Here is a 15,114-nt window from a genome sequence, read left to right as displayed (position 1 = left end):
AGTTCCAAAACAAATGTAGTGATTAGTATTGATTTGACTTAGCAGTCACTGAATCTTTAATTAGCTTGCTAAGTTCTCCTGTAGCACTTTGCGGGGATAATAGTAGGGCGGCATGGTAGCACAGTGGTTAGCACTGTTGCTTCACAGTAACTTCATTGCAGTGTTAATGTAACACTACTTGTGACACTAATAAAGATTATTATTATTAATAAAATATAGAATGAAAGAGCCCAAATTTGCTAGCTGGCTATGCTAAGATTAATCATGAACTTGAAGTTTAAGCACTGCCGTTAAATAATTTGGAAGTATTCTTTGAGGGCCTGGCACTCTTTGGTAAAATTCTACTCTAGTATAACATCAATACGCTATCAATTTTAAATGATCAGTTGCATGACAGATAAAGTAAATTCTAGTTCTGAGAAAGAATGACTGCATCAGGTAACTAACTCAAGTAAACGTTAGTCTGATAGTTTTGTGATTATGCTTTCAAATTCCTGTTCCTGGGATGAAACTTTTAGCTGGTTGAAACATATATTTTTAAAAAAATGTAATCTAATAACCCTATTGATCTGTGGATAATTGAATTAGTAAATTATTCTAAGATGCATTTAATGAGTAACTAGTTAGGCAAATTCCAGTTTGGTATTGATTTTGTGTAAGATGTAAATTATATAGGTGGAATGCACCTTGAGTTTGTCTACAAGGTTGTTTTGAGTTGTAGTCTTGCATTAAATGGATGTATGTCAGCTTGACTGGAGAAACCCTCTGTTACGAGACTGAACTAAGACCGTAGAGGCCGATCCCAAACATAGAGGACAATGAGAAGAGAACAAAGAAAATTCAGCTGTTTGATCTTGGGAGACAATTTGGGGAAAACCTCTGTCAAGGTTTTGATGGTGTAGAAATAGTAATCCTCAAATTGAATTTTGATAGTGGGACAAGGAGGAAAAGTTTCAAATTAGTCAATGACCGATTTTCTACTGATGTCAGGAAGTTGTTCTTGCAAAATTGATCAATTGGATCAAGTTTATTTAAACTTTTGGACACTGTAAAGGTAGCTTGGTTTTTGGGACTTATCATTTGTGCAGTTCAATTTTTAATGGTTAATCGTTTTTTTAAAAAATGTCGGCACAGATGGAGGCTATTCAGCCATTATTTCTGCAATGCCATCTCTTTCTGTTAGCCTTGGTAACACTTTAAACCCTGCCTTTTCTCCATTTTCCTTAATATGGACTTTCCAAGTAACAGTAAATTTATTTTTTAAGAATGTCAGTTGACTTTCTTTATGGCCATCTGAGGCAAAATCATTCCTAGAATTCTAGGAAGATATTCCCTTTTTCTAGATTCTCCATTAATTGTAATCATTATTTGAATCAACTTAGTCGGGTCATCAATTAGACTTATCTGTTGGATATATATCCAAAGCTTACAAAATCTCATCAAAGCTCAACCTCCCAGGTATTTTTCGTGATGAATAGTTTAGATTTTCCTTGAGTAAACAATTATTTCTAAGGTAAAACTTTCCATTTGATGTATAATAGGTATTTTGCATAATTGAAGTAATACTTTTATGTTCTCTACCTCTTGTGATAAAGCCTGTGACCCATGAGTTTTTTGATTGCTATTTGTACTTGAAGGCTAATGTTTGGTGATTTATATACCCAAACCCCAAAAACATCTGTCTCCAGAATTCCCCATTTAAGCTAGACAACCTGCCATTGTTCGTCCAAATGTACCATTCACTCTTTCCTGAATTGTATTTACACATTCACGTAATCTATTTATGCCCTTTCATAATCTTTTTTTTTTTTAGACCACTCCCCCTCCCCTACCCCCGAGACCACTCCCCCCTCCCCTCACCCCCGAGACCACTCCCCCCTCCCCTCACCCCCGAGACCACTCCCCCCTCCCCTCACCCCCGAGACCACTCCCCTCACCCCCGAGACCACTCCCCTCACCCCCGAGACCACTCCCCTCACCCCCGAGACCACTCCCCTCACCCCCGAGACCACTCCCCTCACCCCCGAGACCACTCCCCTCACCCCCGAGACCACTCCCCTCACCCCCGAGACCACTCCCCTCACCCCCGAGACCACTCCCCTCACCCCCGAGACCACTCCCCTCACCCCCGAGACCACTCCCCTCACCCCCGAGACCACTCCCCTCACCCCCGAGACCACTCCCCTCACCCCCGAGACCACTCCCCCTCACCCCCGAGACCACTCCCCCTCACCCCCGAGACCACTCCCCCTCACCCCCGAGACCACTCCCCCTCACCCCCGAGACCACTCCCCCTCACCCCCGAGACCACTCCCCCTCACCCCCGAGACCACTCCCCCTCACCCCCGAGACCACTCCCCCTCACCCCCGAGACCACTCCCCCTCACCCCCGAGACCACTCCCCCTCACCCCCGAGACCACTCCCCCTCACCCCCGAGACCACTCCCCCTCACCCCCGAGACCACTCCCCCTCACCCCCGAGACCACTCCCCCTCACCCCCGAGACCACTCCCCCTCACCCCCGAGACCACTCTCCCCTCACCCCACCCCCGAGACCCCCCCTCCCCACCTTTCATAATCTTCTACTGTCTTCGTTGCAGTATTTGCTATCTTGGGATCATCTGTTGATATGGATTTATTTCCTTCGGTTCATGATCTAGATAATACATGTGATGGGGCATGTACGTGGGGCTGCACGGTAGCACAGTGGTTAGCACAGTTGCTTCACAGCTCTAGGGCCCCAAGTTTGATTCCCGGCTTCAGTCACTGTGCGGAGTCTGCACGTTCTCCCCGTGCCTGTGTGGGTTTCCTCCGGTTTCCTCCCACAGTCCAAAAATGTGCAGGTTAGGTGGATAGGCTATGCTAAATTTCCCTTGGTGTCCAAAGAAAGTTAGGTGGGGTTACGGGGATAGGGTGGAGGTGTGGACTTAGATAGGGTGCTCCTCCCAAGGATGGTGCACACACGATTGGCCGAATGGCCTCCTTCTGCACTGTAAATTCTATGAATATAATCTGGGGTGGGGTAATTGCAATCCTAGCTATCCCATTTATCTTAATTGTCTACCTCTACCTAATAATAATCTTTATTAGTGTCACGAGTAGGCTTACATTAATATTGCAATTAAGTTACTGTGAAAATCCCCGAGTCGCCACACTACGGCATCTGTTCGGGTACACTGAGGGAAAATTTGGAATGTCCAATTCACCTAACAGCACGTGTTTCGGGACTTGTGGGAGGAAACTGGAGCACCCGGAGGAAACCCACGCAGACACGGGGAGAATGTGCAGACTGCACACGGGTGTAACTTTTGATGCTTTTAGTACTATTGTATTTTCCCTAAATGCAGTGAGTTTTAATGAATGCATTCCCAGTTTATTTGCCTTCTAAGTTTAATATACATCAAGATCTTGTGATTTGTGTGATTTCATCCCAATACAGTTTTTGTTTTTATTTTGTCAAAGTACTTACCTGCACAAACCTTTAGCTTTTCCTCAGCCCTCTTGCATTACATCGTCCTTCTTTAATGTGAAAATTGAAAATAGCTGTTCAGTTCTCCATCCTCTGTTACTGTCTTGAATATGTCAGATTTTTTGATGCAGATCATAGACTAATATTGCCTTGATTTATTACTTCAGATATTGATGGGGATTGGATTTATTTAATCTGCGCAATCACTCGTCTTGAATGTTTGATTACAACTTATTCTTACATTGTTAGCGGGTCATCAAACACTCCATCCACATTTGTTTAAGGCTATATGGGTTTTGAAAGATGTGCATATTTTTCTGATTTCCATTCATAGATGTTTGCATAGTCTGTCCAGATCTGTGCAGCAACTCCGGACAAGTTTTCAGGATCATACAGTGTGGAAACCACTAATGAAGGTGGGTAATGGCATGCATTTTAAGGAGCATTAATTACATTGAAATTTAAGATTAAACTTTGAAGTATTTCGTGTCTAAATAGAGCTCAAGCTGTTGGAAATTAATTTGGTTGTTACCACCAATTTGAGAAGTGCGATGCACGTGGAAATTAAATAAGTTATTTATCTGCAAATAAAGGTCATTTGTGTACTGAGTAAATCACCTGTACAATTCGGTCAAGGACCTGTCAAGTGCACTATTGACAACTGATAGTTATAACAGGTTTGTACTTGGGATATAAATGATGGATCTGATTAAAAGGATCTCTGAAATTAACTTGCAATCCATCAGTGAATACTTCTTATTTAACAATTTGGGGGCGGCACGGTGGCACAGTGATTAACACTGCTGCCTCACAGTGCCAGGGACCCCAGTTCGATTCTGACCTCTGGTGACTGTATAGAGTTTGCACACATTCCGTGTCTGCGTGGATTTCCACCGGGTGCTCTGCTTTCCTCCCACAATTCAAAGATGTGCAGGTTAGGTGGATTTACCATGCTGAATTACCCCCAAGTGTCTAACGGTTAAGTGAGGTTCCGTGGATAGGGTGGTCGTTCAAATGCTCCGTGCAGACTTGATGGGCCAATTGCCTCCTCCTGCACTGCAGGAATTTTATGAAAGATATAATGATCAGGGCAGCACGGGTAGCATTGTGGATAGCACAATTGCTTCACAGCTGCAGGGTCCCAGGTTCGATTCCCGGCTTGGGTCACTGTCTGTGCGGAGTCTGCACATTCTCCCCGTGTGTGCGTGAGTTTCCTCCGGGTGCTCCGGTTTCTTCACACAGTCCAAAGATGGGCAGGTTAGGTGGATTGGCCATGCTAAAATTGCCCTTGGTGTCCAAAACTGCCCTTCGTGTTGGGTGGGGTTATTGGGTTCCGGGGATAGGGTGAAGGTGTGGACCTTGGGTAGGGTGCTCTTTCCAAGAGCCGGTGCAGACTCGATGGGCCGAATGGCGTCCTTCTGCACTGTAAATTCTATGATACTCAATCAACTGTTCTATATGCATAAAATCTATGGTACAAAAGGTGGCAAATTTGGTGTAACAAGTTTAGAATGCTATATTTCAGACCAGCAAATTGTAGGTAAAATTAATATTTTTCTCTCTTTTCATGGGATGTGGGTGTCATTGGCAAGGTCAGCATTTGGTGCTAATTCCTAATGGCCCTTGAACAAAGTGGCTTGCTAGATCATTTCAAGGGGAATTGAGATTTATCCACATTGCTACCCTGGAGTCACATGTAGGCCAAACCAGGTAAGGATGACAGATTTCCTTCGCTAAAGGAGATTATTGAACCAGATTTAATAACAATCGATGATAGTTGTCATGGTCACAATTATTGTGCCGAGCTTCATAGTCCAGATTTATTAATTGAATTTAAATTCCACCAGCTACCCCAGAGCATTAGCCTCGACCTCTGGATTACTAGCCCAGTGACATTACCACTGTCATCTCCACCAGTACAGGACATACAGATTAGCTATGGTCTTATTGAATGGTGGAGAAGACTTGGAGCTGATGGCCTTCTATCACTGAATTACAGAAAATAATCATAGAAAATATAGAGATGTTACTGCATTAATGGAAGCCATTCAGCCGATCAAGTCTGCACCTGCTCTCTTGAAGAGTAATCCAGTCAGTCCTACTCCCCTGCTCCTTCACTGTATTCCTGCAGTATTTTTCTGCTTCAATGTATATAGTCTCTTTTGAAGGCCACTTTGGAATTTGCATTCCCCCTCTATCAGGCTGTTTATCAATCCCTAATCCGTTGGAAACAGTTTGTCTCAATTACAAAATCTAAACCCTTCTAAAATCTAAATCTTAAACAAATGATCAAATCTGCTCTTAACCTTCACTGCTCTCAGTAGAACAACCCCAGCTTCACCAGCGTATATAACTGTCATACCTCATCCATTTTCGTACCCATCTCCAAAACCTTTATGTCCTTCCTAAAGTGCGGTGTCCAAAATTGGGCAGCCTACTTAGCTGGCTCCATACTAGTGTTTTATATATTTAACATAACTTCCTGGCTTTTATACCTTATGCCTCTAGGAAAGCATTCATGATCCTATTAACTACTTGTGAAACCCTGCCCTGCTATCTTCAAAGATTTGCATACAGTTATCCAGAGGTGTGTGTCTCCTTCCATCTCTTCAAAATTGTACCATTTAGCTTGTATTGTCTTTTCATTTTTCCAACAAAAATGTGTCACCTCATTTAACGGTGTTAAATTTCTTTCATACGTCCCACCCATTCCACCAACCTACATGCATCCTCTTGAAGTCTATTGCTGTCTTCCTCACTGTTTACTATGCATCTAGTTTCATGTCATCTGCAAATTTTGAATTTGCCCGGTACCCCTGAAGTTCAGGTTATTAACGTAGATCAAAAATAGCATTGGTTTTAGTACTGAACCCTGGGGAACTTATGTCTCCCTCCAGTCTGAAAGACACTTCACCGCATCTCTTTTTTTACCATCCCTTAGCTGCTGCAATTTTCACCCACATTATTGTTTCAAAAGCTTCTTTGTCATCCATATTAAACTAACTGACCTGTAATCTGCCTTTATTGAAGAAGATGTAATATTTAATATCTTCCAGTCCTTTGGCATCACCCAAGTATCTAACGTATATTGGGGGATTGTGGTCAACCCCACCGCAGTTTCAACCCTTAATTCCCTTAGCAACCGAGAATACGCCTCATCTAAACAGGTGATGTCTCCTTTTAAGTACTGCTAGTCTTTCTGGTATCTAGTTTTATGTAATCCAGTATCCCAACAATATTCTCGTTTATCACGGTTTTGGAAAAGTCCTTTTTCCCAAATGAGCAAAGTGTTGTTGATTACCTCAAAAAGGCCTCTGGTCCGCACAGACAGTGACCCAAGCTGGCAATCGAATCTGTGCCCTAGCGCTGTGAAGCAACAGTGCTAACCACTGTGCTACCTGTTTCCTCCAGGTGCTCCGGTTTCCTCCCACAAGTCCCGGAAGATGTACTTGTTAGGTGAATTGGACATTCTGAATTACCCGAACAGGCGCCATAATGTGGCGAGTGGGGGATTTTCACAGTAACTTCATTGCAATGTTAATGTAAGCATACTTGTGACACTAATAAAGACTATGTATCATTATTATTAAATCATCTCTACTACTCCCCTGTCAACCCGTTTGCTGTCAATAAGCCTATAGAAGACCTTTGGAATTCCTTTTGATATTAGCCACCAAACTATCCTTGTATGTCTCTTTGCCCATCTTATTTCCTTTTTCACTTTTCTGCACCTTCCATATTCAACGAGATTCTTCCTTCTGCTATCACATTGACATCTGTCATGTGTCCACTATTTCTGCATCATCCTACTCTCCCAATACCTTCTTCATCTGGAAATCTTTGGCATTGTTTGCCACCGTATCCTATCCAAGCTCATTTATTATTTTCACTGTTTCCAACAAAGGGGGGAGACAGTGGCACGGTGGTAATGGACTAGTAGTCCCAGGCTAAAACCCTGAGGACATGGGTTCAAATACACCCATTGTAACTGGTGGGAATTTTAATTCTATTGATGTAGTTGGAATTGAAAACTCTTCTCCGTAATGATGACTATGAACTATCATCTATTGTCATAAAAACCCATGCAGTTCACCTAATGTCAGTTTAGTGAAGGAAATCTGTCATCCTTATCTGGTCTGGCCTACATGTGACTCCAGACCCACAACAATGTGGCTGATTCTTAGTTTCCCTCTGTCATGGCCTTGCAAGGCACTAGGTTCAAGGGCAATTAGGAATGGACAACAAATGCTGGCCTTGCCAGCAATGCTTTCATCCCATGAAAGAATGAAGGAAAAAAAGAACTCTGTCTTTGACTCTTTCTAGCTCTGTAATATTTTCTTGAATTAATACTGTTTTCTTTCGCTCTCTCTATTATTTAACCTGCCTGCCAGGATATTGGTGTCAGCTCTGTTCAAGTTTGACCCTCATTCTGTTGATTTGCAGGACTAGGGCAGCATGGTGCTACAATGGTTAGCACTGCTGTCTCAGTGTCGAGGACCCGGGTTTGATTCCGGACCCAGGCAGGTCACTGTCATGTCAAGTTTGCACATTGTCCCCATGTCTGCGTGGGTCTCGCCCCCACAACAAGATGTGCAGGATAGGTGGATTGGCCACGCTAAATTGCTCCTTAATTGGAAAAATTAAAGAAACGATTTGCAGGACTAACATTCTGTAGTCATAAAGTTGCAGAAGTCTAGAGGGACTTCTTTTTGTTGATTAGAAGTATAAAATACCTGTATTTTGCTATGGGACATAATTATGCTGTTGAAATGGACAGTAATTTTGGGAGTCCGGTGGTACAGAATAATGCATAAATTCAGAAATTTCTGACAGCGAGACTATGCTTTTCCATAGGGTGCACTGGACTGATTACGCCCCAGATTGCTATCTCCCTTTCAATCTATGAATTGACAAAAACGTTCAGTCTGACATTCAGTTCCGCTGTAAATTTTCTTGAAAAAGCTGGACCTTTTGAATGAGGCGCAACTGGATTTTAAGGTTGTACTAACTTCATAATTACTGCTGTGAACTTCCTGTGAGTTACCATTGACCAGGAACTGAACTGGACTAACCATATAAATACTATGACTACAGAAGCAGATCAGCGTTCAGGAATCCTGTGGCAAGTAACGCGCCTCTTGTCTCCCGAAAGCCTGTCCACAATCTACAAGGCACAAGCCAGGAGTGTGATGGAATATACTCCCCTTGCTTAGATGAGGACAATTCCAACAACACTCTAGGAGCTTGACACCATCCAACGCAAAGCAGTCCTTTTGGTTAGCATAAAAACAGAAAATGCTGGAAAAACTCAGCAGGTCTAGGCACATCAGCTTTGAGTCCATATGACTCTTCAGAGCTAAAGTGAAAAAGAAATGTGATGGATTTTATACTGTTCGAAGGGCTTGAGCAAAATGGGTCAGGGCTATGTGGGAGCGTGGAAGAATTTTGACGAAGATGTCATGAGCACAAGAAAGTGTTAAAGACTAAAGAAGGTATTGATGGTGGCATAAAGGTAAGATGGAATATATTAATAGCAGAACAAGGGTTAGTGCTCTGAAAGCAAAACTTAAGAATAAGTGACAGATGACCTTGGGAGGGTGGGGGAACAAGTGACAGATAGCCCTGTAGGGGAGGAAGATTGTATTTGATGAACAAATGTGTTAAAAATGGGACTCAAAATGGAAGAGAGAGTTCACAGCCTTGTGCATCTTTTCCCTCTCTCATAGTAAGGGTTCTTCAGAGGTCTGAGTAGAAAAAATGGTTATTTTTGAATTCCCTAATTATTCGGCTGAATGTTTAATGGTATAGATTGTGGTGATCTGTAACCATTATCATTGCTGCACAGTGATCATTAAACGAGTGGTTTTTTCCCGAAAGTGGGGGCAGTTCTACTTCAGTTGTGCTATTCGATGAGCCATTCTGTGTTCTAATTCACAATTTAATACCTTATGCCTTGTGGTATGTTATGGTAGTTTAAACAAATCATTTGACACAGAAGGACTCCTATTTATAATAGAAACTTCCACAATTATAGGCATATAAATGGCTAAAGGGTAGTAAGAAGATGATGGGGGAAATTAGGGACCAAAAAAGAGATCTGCACACGGTGGCAAGGGACTTAATGAGGCACCAACAGAATATTTTACATCTTTGGCAAAGGTGAAGATGCTGCCGAGATCTTAGCAAAAAAGGGTGTATTTGAGGTACTGGATGGGCTAGAAATTGAAAATGGAAGGTATTAAAAAGGCTGGCTGAAAGTTGTTACGTTACCAGGACCAAATTGAATGCATCCAAGAATGCTGAAGGAATGAAAGGTGGAAATTGCTGAGGTACTGGCCATAATCTCTCAGTCCTCCTTGGATATGGAGTTGGTGCCACAGGTCTGGAGAATTGCAATTATTGTACCCTCTTTCAAATAAGAATATTGATAAATCCAGCAAGCACAGGACAGTCACTTTAAATTTAAAAAAAAAATTTAGAGTACTCAATTCATTTTTCCAATTAAGTGGCAATTTAGCATGGCCAATCCACTTAGCCTGCACATTTTTTGGTTGTGGGGCGAAATCCACACAAACACGGGGAGAATGTGCAAACCCCACACGGACAGTGACCCAGAGCCGGGTTCAAACCTGGGACCTCGGCGCTGTGAGACAGCAGGGCTACAGTCACTTTAAACTTGATGGTGGGAAAATTATCCTGCACAATGTTAACATTCACTTGGCCAGGTGCAAAATAAATAAGGAAAGCCGGAATGGATTTGTTAAAGGCAAATTGTGTTTAACTTGATTGGTGAGGTAACAGAGGTTGGTGATGTGTTGGGTGTTCTGGATCACATACAGGTCACCAACACTTGCTGTGCCCGAGACAGTTGCATTTGTTGAAGGACCGGAACGTGGTCGAGGTCTGGGACATGAATGGACGGCACTGTCGTCCTCCGGGTGCGACCCATGAACAGCTGGGCTGGTGACAGGCCAGTGGACAGTGGGGCCGAGCGATAGGCCAGCAGGGCGAGGTAGAAATCGGACCCAGCATCGGCAGCCTTGCAGAGGAGCAGTTTGACTATGTGGATGCCCTTCTCCGCTTTGCCGTTGGATTGGGGGTACAGGGGACTGGATGTCACATGCACAAAGTTGTACCTCCTGGCAAAGTTGGGCCATTCCTGGCTTGCGAAGCAGGGGCCATTGTCCGACATCACAGTGAGTGGGATGCCATGTTGAGCAAAGGTGTCCTTACAGACACTGATGACTGCAGACGATGTGATGTCGTGTGAACGTACCACCTCCGGGTAGTTCGAAAAATAGTCGACAATCAGGACATAGTCCCTGCCCAGCGCGTGGAACAGGTCGATGCCGACCTTGGACCAAGGGGACGTGACCAACTCATGGGGCTGTAGGGTCTCACGTGGTTGGGCCGGCTGGAAGCGCTGACAAGTGGGGCAGTTGAGCACTGTGTTGGCGATGTCGTCATTGATGCCGGGCCAATACACTGTCTCTCGGGCTGGTCGCGGCACTTCTCCACGCCAAGATGGCCCTCGTGTAGCTGTTCCAAGACGAGCTGGCGCATGCTGTGCGGGATGACAATGCGGTCCAGTTTCAGGAGAACACCATCGACTACCGCCAGATCATCTCTGATGTTGTAGAACTGCGGGCATTGGCCCTTGAGCCCTTGTTAGGTGACGCATGGCACGCTGTAGCAAAGGGTCAGCCGCTGTCTTGCGGCGAATTTGGACGAGGCGTTCATCCGTGGCTGGTAGATTGGAGGCCACGAAGGCCACGTGCGTCAACCTGGCAGACAAATCCTTTTGGGTCACATGGAGTGTTGACTGCGCTGGAGAGAGTGTCGGCGATGATTAGGTCTTTGCCCGGGGTGTATACCAGCTGGAAGTCGTATCGCCGGAGCTTGAGCAGAATACGCTGGAGCCAAGGCGTTATGTCGTTCAAGTCTTTCTGTATTATATTGACCAGCGGGCGATGGTCGGTCTCGACGGTGAATTGGGGAAGGCCGTACACATAATCATGAAACTTGACGACACCGGTCAAAAGGCCCAGGCACTCCTTTTCTATCTGCGCGTAGCGCTGTTCCGTGGGGGTCAAGGCGCGTAACTCGTATGCAACGGGGGCCCATGATGAGTCCTCATTGCGTTGCAGGAGCACTGCCCCAATGCCAGATTGGCTGGCATCGGTCAAAATCTTTGTCTCTTTCGTTGGATCGAAAAAAGCTAAGACCGGGGCCGAGGTGAGTTTGGTTTTGAGTTCTCTCCATTCGCGCTCGTGGGCAGGAAGCCATTGGAAGTCTGTCGTTCCTGACCAGGTTCCTGAGAGCTGTAGTATGAGATGTTAGGGATGAACTTCCCTCGGAAGTTGACCATGCCCTGAAATCGGATGACCGCCTTCTTGTCCTCTGGCGTTTTCATGGTTGTGACAGCAGCCACCTTGTCCACATCCGGCCACACATCCAACTGGGAGATGTGGTCCCCTAGGAACTTGAGTTCCGTCTGACCAAAGGAGCATTTGGCTCTGTTGAGGCGTAGGCCCTGCTCCCGTAGGCGTTTGAACACACGCTGGAGGCGACTGACATGCTCCTGCGGGGTGGTGGACCAAATGATTATGTCGTCGCCATAAACGCGAACACCTTCAATGCCTTCCATCATTTGTTCCGTGATCCTGTGGAACACTTCTGACGCCGATAATTTCCCAAAGGGCATCCTGTTGTAACAATATCTGCCAAAGGGGGTGTTAAAGGTACACAGTCTCCTGCTGGATTTGTCGAGCTGTATTTGCCAGAATCCTTTCGAGGCATCAAGTTTGGTGAAGAGCTTGGCACGAGCCATCTCGCATGTGATCTCTTCGCGCTTGGGAATTGGATAATGCTCATTCATGATATTGCGATTCAGATCCTTGGGATCAATGCGAATTCTCAGCTCGCCGGAAGGCTTTTTTCCGCATACCATGGAACTGACCCAGTCGGTTGGTTCTGTAACTCTGGAGATCACTCCTTAGTCTTGGAGGTCCTGCAGCTGCTGCTTGAGGTGGTCCTTGAGGGGTGCTGGGACTCTGCGAGGTGCATGCACCACAGGTGTCGCATTCTGTTTGAGTAGGATCTTGTAAGTATATGGGAGCGTGCCCATGCCTTCGAAGACGTCGCGGTGCTGGTCGATGATGGCGTCAAGTTGCGCCCTGAAGTCAGCGTCCTGGAAGGCGGACCTGTCATCAGGAGAGAGAGAGAGAGAGAGAGTGAACTCTTTGAACGAGGTTCAACAGCCTGTGCGCCAAGCAGGGAGTCCTTCGAGGAGCCCACGATCTCGAAAGGAAAGATGGCTTTCCGTGACTTGTGCATCACTTCAAGTTGGCACGAGCCGGTAGCAGGAATGATGTTGCCATTGTAGTCCAATAGCTGGAAGGCCGATGGAATGATGGCGGGTTTGACACACAGGCTTTGGAAAGCAGACCACGACATGAGATTGGCGGAGGCACCAGTGTCCAGGCGGAATCGTATTTGGGACCGGTTGACCGTCAGGTTGGCACACCACTCATCGTCTGGATCGGTGCTGTATACCGACAGCGGCTGGTGTCTTTGCTTCGGGGACAGCCTGTTTTTCGTTACAACACCGACTTGAAAAGGAGCCTTTGGGTCCTCGGTGTCACTGCTGTGTGGGAGGTCGGCATCGGACTCGGTGACCGTGGGTTGAATTGCCCGAACATTCCTGCGAGGCTGGCTGAAGCGATATGAGTTGGCAGGCTGAGCTGCTCGACAGCAGGCAGCATAGTGGCCAAGTCTTCCACATCGTAGACATTGTCGAGATTTTGCGGGGCATTGCCGCTTTAAATGGGCGGAGCCACAGTTGCCGCACGTCGTGACATCAGCATGTTCGCTGCGCCACCGCGCATGCGCTGTGCGGTCGTGCGTGGTGCGCGCCTGCGCATTGTTCCTCAACTTCGCTGCCCCCTCGGTTGGCGCGTACAAGCGCGGGAGTCCGCGAAAAGCACGCGAAATGGCCGCCCTCATCCAGGCTGAGGCCCTGGAGGTGCTCAATCACTTGGGACCCGTTCCGCCTCGTGGGGACCTTGCCGCGCCCTTTCAGCCGCTTGTATATGGGAATACCGACTCGTGGCGTTTTCATGTAAGACACCGGTCTCGATGGCGGTCGCTAGGGTGAGTTGCTTTACTTTGAGGAGCTGCTGACGTAGGGGGTCCGACTGAACACCGAAAACGATCTGGTCGCATATCATGGGGTCGGAGGTGGGACCGTAGCTGCAAGATTGCGCAAGGATGTGGAGGTGAGTAAGAAAGGATTGAAAAGGTTCATCCTTACCCTGCAAACGCTGCTGGAACACGTAGCGTTCGAAATTTTCATTCACCTCTACGCTGCAGTGAGTGTCAAACTTGAGGAGGACCGTCTTGAACTTCCTCTTGTCTTCATCATCTGCAAAGGTGAGAGAGTTGAAAATGTGGATGGCATGGTCCCCGGCCGTGGAGAGGAGAAGAGCAATCTTTCTGGTGTCCGAGGCGCCCTCCCTGTCCGTGGCTTCGAGGAAGAGCTGGAAGCGCTGTTTGAAAATCTTCCAGTTGGCCCCGAGGTTGCCAGCGATGCGGAGCGGCAGCGGCGGGCTGATGTTGTCCATGTTGCAGGATGACGGAATGTTGGCAGAAGGCAGATCACTTGCAGGTAGATCTAAGAAGTGCTAGTATCCCACCACGCCTGTTATCATGATGTGTTGGGTGTTCTGGATCACATACAGGTCACCAACAGTTGAAATAATGCAACGCTATTTTATTGAATCATTAACTGTTTAAAGTTACTTAGACTGTGGGTTAATACGATACTAGCTTTAACTAAAGACCTTTGCCTTGTCCTAACCTGTCGATGCACTCAGCACATGGTGAATGTCTGTGTTGCAGGCTGTGAGCTCTGTCCTCCTAGCTAGCTGGAACTCAAATGAGCGGGACCTCTGATGCCCCCTGTCTTTATAGTGCGTGTGCTCTCACTGGTGATTGGCTGCGGTGTTGTGTGTTGATTGGTCCCACTGTGTGTCCATCAGTGTGTGTCTGCACCATGATATACTGGTGTATATTATGACAGTTCGTACAGGTAATGCAGCTGATGTATATGTAGGGTGGAATTCTTCCCCCCCCCCACCGCCCCCCCCAAGCCGGGTGGGAGAATCGCCCGGGCGCCGCCCCGACGCCCGCACGCGATTTCCCTCTCCCCCCCCCCCCCCCCCCCCCCCCCATCCCCCCCATCCAAACCGGCGCGGCGCGAATCACGGCTGGCCGCTGAGAGAATCGCCGCTTGCTGTTGGTAATGGCCGAGCGGCGATTCTCCGGCCCGGATGGGCCGAGCGGCCTGCCCAACACGATAGGTTCCCGCCAGCCCTATCCACACCTGGTCGCTGCCGGCGGGAACAGCGCGGGAACGCTGGGGAGGGGGGGGGTGGCCTGTGTGGGGGGGGGTGAGGGGGTTCCTGCACTGGGGGGGGGCGGGCGGCTCAAAAGAGGTCTGGCCCGCGATCGGTGCCCACCGATCGGCGGGATAGCCTCTCTGAAGGAGGACCTCCTTTCTCCGCTGCCCCGCAAGATCAATCCAGCATCATCTTGCGGGGCGGCCGCAGGGAGGACAGCAACCGGGCATGCGCGGGTGACGTCAT

At 47.0% G+C, this 15,114-nt stretch overlaps 1 protein-coding gene across 6 annotated transcripts in view; it reads left to right on the top strand.

The window, feature by feature from the left end:
• Positions 1-15,114, top strand: part of armc8 (armadillo repeat containing 8) — a 141,238-nt gene that overhangs the window by 69,531 nt on the left and 56,593 nt on the right. For all 6 annotated transcript variants that reach the window (XM_072479242.1, XM_072479262.1, XM_072479279.1 and 3 more), the window contains one exon: positions 3,804-3,885. In XM_072479242.1, coding sequence (XP_072335343.1) covers positions 3,804-3,885 — 82 coding nt within the window. The remainder of the gene's footprint in view (positions 1-3,803; positions 3,886-15,114) is intronic.

The sequence above is a fragment of the Scyliorhinus torazame genome, chromosome 2 (assembly GCF_047496885.1).
Source record: "Scyliorhinus torazame isolate Kashiwa2021f chromosome 2, sScyTor2.1, whole genome shotgun sequence".
Lineage (NCBI taxonomy): Eukaryota > Metazoa > Chordata > Chondrichthyes > Carcharhiniformes > Scyliorhinidae > Scyliorhinus > Scyliorhinus torazame.
This window is presented reverse-complemented; position numbering and strand designations above follow the sequence as displayed.